The sequence below is a fragment of the Otolemur garnettii genome, unplaced genomic scaffold (genome assembly GCF_000181295.1).
Source record: "Otolemur garnettii isolate 467f Iridium unplaced genomic scaffold, OtoGar3 scaffold00153, whole genome shotgun sequence".
Classification (NCBI taxonomy): Eukaryota; Metazoa; Chordata; class Mammalia; order Primates; family Galagidae; genus Otolemur; species Otolemur garnettii.
Window position 1 is genome coordinate 3,821,987 of NW_003852548.1, and position 5,259 is coordinate 3,827,245.

Here is a 5,259-nt window from a genome sequence, read left to right on the forward strand (position 1 = left end):
CAAAAAAAAAAAAAAAGCAGTTAGAGCTGCTGTTTAGCCAATAGATAACAGTACTGATTGATGCATTGCTTATTTACTGCTAGTTTCCACTATGATCAGTCAGCCCAGTGCCATATTGATTGAGATGTTTAGATTATCACTCCTGGGAGTACCCAAACAACCTGTCCATGTGGGTCAGGACTTTCCTATAAGAGCTACCTATTAGATAATTTGTGGTTTTCTTCATTTCCCTGCTTCCTTCTCCACCCATCCACTTTTTTTTTTTTTTTTTTTGCAGGCTTCTCAAAGTCAACTTGCCCAGCTCAATAAGGAAGCCAATAAGGAGTTTATAAAAGATGTTTTCAAGAAGACAAACAGGAGCACACATGCTCTTGGTTTGGCCAGAAATGAGCTGAATCTAAAAGGGTAAGAGGGGACTCAGATATCATTGTTTAAGGTAAAAGAGAGTGTGTGACATTCTTTTGCCTCTTTTTTTATCCCCACTGAGAACATGTTTAATAAGCCACAGTAGTGACCACCATATTAACTCTGGCCACTGAGGTGGACCCAGCTATAGTTGCTGAAGTTACAGGGCTCTTTGCATTTTCTTCTGTAGTATTTGTACATATTAAAGGAGCTGTTGTCATTGGGAAATGTGCTAAAAGAACTTGTACTTACCTTTTCTCTCATTTAGTTATTCAGTCCCTGTTTTAGCTAGTTATGCTTGGGAGTGTGGGGGCAGTTGAACTCTTCAACAGCTTGCTAATCTGCTTATTCCATTAACAGTGGTTCTCAACCTGTGGGTCTGACCCCTTTGTAGCAATGAAAATACATCCTGCATATCCGATATTTCCATTATGATTCATAACAGTAGCAAAATTACAGTTATTAAGTAGCATTGAAAATTTTATGGTTGGAGGTCACCACAACATGAGGAACTGTATTAAAGGGTCGTGGCATTAGGAGGCTTTGGAAGGTTGAGAACTACATTAGAAGCTTTAGGGGCGATTTGTCCCTTGTTACTGGAGATAAATTACTATCTCCTTAGGCCAAACACATGTGTCTTTCAGGTATTACAGGTAACTGTTCATAGGTTCTGCATAAAAAGATGTGCATTCCCATTTGAGATTGGAAAAAGAATTGATCCCTAGGAAAACTTTTACTGAAAGATGACTTAGAAAGTGGGGTGAGGTTCACTGCCCCGCGCCCCAACCAGCTAGTGTTCACTACGCCTCTTGGCCCAGATTTCAGTAGACCTCACCAAAATGCCATCTCAGATGGAGCATGCCATGGAAACCATGATGTTCACATTTCACAAATTTGCTGGGGATAAAGGCTACTTAACAAAGGAGGACCTCAGAGTGCTCATGGAGAAGGAGTTCCCGGGGTTTTTGGAAAATCATAAAGACCCTCTGGCCTTAGACAAAATAATGAAGGACCTGGACCAGTGCTGAGATTGCAAAGTGGGCTTCCAGAGCTTCTTTTCCCTAATTGCGGGCCTCACCATCGCGTGCAACGACTATTTTGTAGTACACATGAAGCAGAAGGGCAAGAAGTAGGCAGAACCGAGCAATTACTCTGCCCCGAAAAGTGTTCTCTCAAAGGATTGCTTCAGACATCTGCCCCACAGCTTCTCCCTGGATAAGGATTTCATGAGCAGATCAGGACCCTTAGAATATACACAAATAAAATCCAACTCCCATTTGTCAAGCAGAGAAGAAAAAGTTAATTAAATGCCAGATGAGTTTTTGTTTTTTACATTGTTTGCATCCCTTTGCCCTCAATAAACATAATCCTTTTTTTAGTTCAAAAAAAAAATGTAGGGTGAGACTTTTCTATATTCTCTCCTTGTTTCAGTGGGAATTAACTTCTTCAAGGTCTGACTAATCTGCATTTGAATAAGTTAGATAGATAGATGGTTATAGCAAGGCTAAGCATGGGTTCCAAAGGGTAAGCTAAAAATGTTGGAGAACTCTAAAAAATTAATATGGGAAGTCCACAGGATACTTTGCTAATTACTCAGTGGAAAGAAGATTAGCATTTAGCCCTACTTAGTTTCCTGTTGAAATGGAATTCATGGGGTTTGTATGCATATTTTTGACCTTAATTCTCTGCATTATTTTCTTTTTAATTTCTTTAATTCTGAATTTAGCAGACAAACCCTCACAAATGCCATAAACATTCGTCCCTTCATTCAGGGTTCAATGGAATGGACTGTAATAATAGTATTAGAACTAATAATAGCTGCTATTTATTGAAAGCTCACTATAATCACTTGTATAATCACTAAGTCTTTTTGTGACAGTTTTATTGAGATATAATTCAATTTTAAACCACTTGCATCAACCCCAAAAGAAACCCTATACCTTTAGCTGTCACTTCAGTTTTCCCAGTCCTGCTCAGCTCTAGGCAACCACTAATCTACTTTCTGTCTCTGTATAGATTTCCCTATTCTGGACATTTCATATAAATGGAATTATACAATGTGTTGTCTTTGTGCCTAAGCTTCTTTTACTTAGCATAATGTTTTCAAAGTTTATGCCTGTCATAGCAGGTATCAGTAATTCATTTCTTTTTATTGCCAAATAATATTCCATTGTATGCATTCAAAACATTTTGTTCATCCATTCACCAGTTAGGGTACATTTGGGTTGTGTGAACAAAGTTCTTTGAAAAGGAATTTGGAGGAAAGAGATTTTCTTCCAGTTAACAGTGTGCCAACCAGGTTTAGACACACAGCCTTTGGCATAAAATGAAGGCATTTCCTAGAGAACAAAGGAAAGGCTCAGTTTCATAGCAAAAATTCCAGCCCAGGTTCCCATTGTGGCTCATTTATGCACAAGGATCGAAGCTCAGTTCTGATTGGTTGAAGCAGGTGAGCTCTGATTGGTTGAGACAGTTAAGGCCTGATTGGCTAAAAGTCCTCAAGTTAAAATGGCACAGATTTTCAGTATGTGTGTGACTTGTCACAAAATAGCTGCTTGGCATTATTTTAAATTTAGGGCCAGTAAGCCAGTTGGGATACATCTTGAAGGACTGGCTATTTCAGGTTTACATTTGTTTATAGTTGTTTCTATCTTTTGGTTATTGTCAATGCTGCTGCTGTGAACATTTCTGTACAAGTTTTTGTTTGAACATGTTTTCAATTCATTGCTATATCCCTAGGGATGTGGTTACTGGTTCACACGGTAGTTCTGTGTTGAATGTATTGAGTAACTACTAAGCTGTATTCCATGGTGGCTACATTGTTTTACATTCCTACCAGCAATGTATCAGAATTTTCAATTTTCCAAATATATCTTCACCAAATATTGTTATTTGCTGAAGATATTTTTTGATGTTGAGCATCTTTCATGTGCCAATAGGCTATTTGTATATCTTCTTTGCAGGAATGTCTATTCAAATCTTTTGCCCATTTTTTGTGTTTTTATTTTCTTAAATTTAAAAAGTTATTTTTAATCGATAGTTATGTATATATGTATAACTATATACATAACTATATAACTATATAATTATATAGTTACTGGACTTTTTATTATTCAGTTGTAAGAGTTCTTTATATATTCTAGTTACAAGTCCATGATCAGATTTAAGTTGCATATATTTTTATCCATTGTATGGATTGTCTTCTTTGCTGATGATATCCTTTGAAGCACAAACATTTTTAATTTTGATGAAGTCCAATTTATTTTTTCTTCTGTTGCATATGCTTTTGATTTCATATCTAAGAAACCATTGCTAAATCCAAGGTTATGAAGAGGTATTTTTTTTTTTTTTGAGACAGAGCCTCAAGCTGTCCCCTGGGTAGAGTTGGGTGGCATCACAGCTCACAGCAACCTCCAACTCCTGGGCTCAAGCGAGTCTCCTGCCTCCGCCTCCCAAGTAGCTGGGACCACAGGTGCCTGCCACAATGCCTGACTATTGGTTGTTTGCAGGCATCAGTGTTGTTTGGCAGGTCCAGGCTGGATTTGAACCCACCACCTTAGGTGTATGTGGCTGGTGCCTTAGCCACTTGAGCCACAGGCGCTGAGCCATGAAGAGTTTTAAAGTATTACCTCTTAATTAACTTTTGTTGGTGGTGTGTGTTAGCAGTCTTCTCATTATTTTGTATGTGAATATCCAGTTTTCCCAGCACTATTTGTTGGGAAGACTAATCTTTCTCCACTTAATTGTCTTGGCACCGTTGTCAAAAATCAGTAGAACATAAATATGTTTTTATTTCTGGACTCGAAGTTGTATTCTATTGATCCATATATCTCTCGTTACCTTTCATTATGCCCGTATGCACTGTCTTGATTATTGCAGCTTTGTATTAACATTTTGAAATTGGGAAATATGACTTCTCTAAACTTTGTTCTTCTTTTTCAGGACTGTTTTGGCTATTCTGGGTTCCTTGAAATTCCACATACATTTTAAAATCTTGTCAATTTCTACAACTAAACCAGCTTGTAGAAATTGCCTTTGAACTGTAAATTGAATTGGGAAGTATTGATATCTTAACAATACTAAGTCTTCCAATTTATGAACATGGGGTATATTTACATTTATTTAGGTATGCTTAGTTTCTTTCAACAGTTTTTGCAGTTTTCAAAGTATAAGTTTTGTGAAATTCATTTTTAAGCATTTTATTCTTCTTGATGCTATTAGAAATGGAATTATTTCCTTGATTTTGTTTTCAGATTTCTCACTGTAAGTACATAAAAACACATTTGATTATTGTGTATTGATTTTTTATTTAATTTTTTTGCCTAGTTTCCCTGTCTAGAAATTCTAGTATAATGTTAGTTAAAAATATAAAGAGTTGGATATGCTTGTCTTCTCCCTTATTAGAGGGGCAAAAATCAGTCTTTTCACTATTAAGTATGATAGTTTTGAGTTTTTCACAGATGCCCTTTATCATATTGAGGTATCTTCTTTCTGTTCCTAGTTGAATGCTTTTTATCATGAAAGAGTGTTGATTTTGTCAAATTTTTTTTTTCTCTATTGAGATGATGATGTAGATTTTGTTTTTTTATCCCATTAATATGGTAGGGTACATCAATTCAGTTTTGTATATTAAACTAATCTTGCATTCCTGGGATATATCCCACCTGATTATATTGTATGATCTTTTTATGTGCTGCTAGATTTGGTTTGCTAGTACTTTGTTGAGAACTCTTACGTTTATATTCATAAGAAATATTGGTCTGTAGTTTTCTAGTAATGCATGTTTTTTTTTTTTTTTGAGACGGAGCCTCAAGCTATCCCCCTGGGTAGAGTGCCATGGCATCACGCTCACAG

The 5,259-nt window shown here is 36.5% G+C and overlaps 1 protein-coding gene and 1 pseudogene across 1 annotated transcript in view; both read left to right on the forward strand.

The window, feature by feature from the left end:
• The window catches only part of CCNB3 (cyclin B3), a 58,494-nt gene that overhangs the window by 9,240 nt on the left and 43,995 nt on the right, over nt 1–5,259 (forward strand). The window contains exon 3 of the mRNA XM_012811271.1: nt 278–405. Coding sequence (XP_012666725.1) covers nt 278–405 — 128 coding nt within the window. The remainder of the gene's footprint in view (nt 1–277; nt 406–5,259) is intronic.
• LOC100964294 lies at nt 1,245–1,561 on the forward strand (annotated as a pseudogene).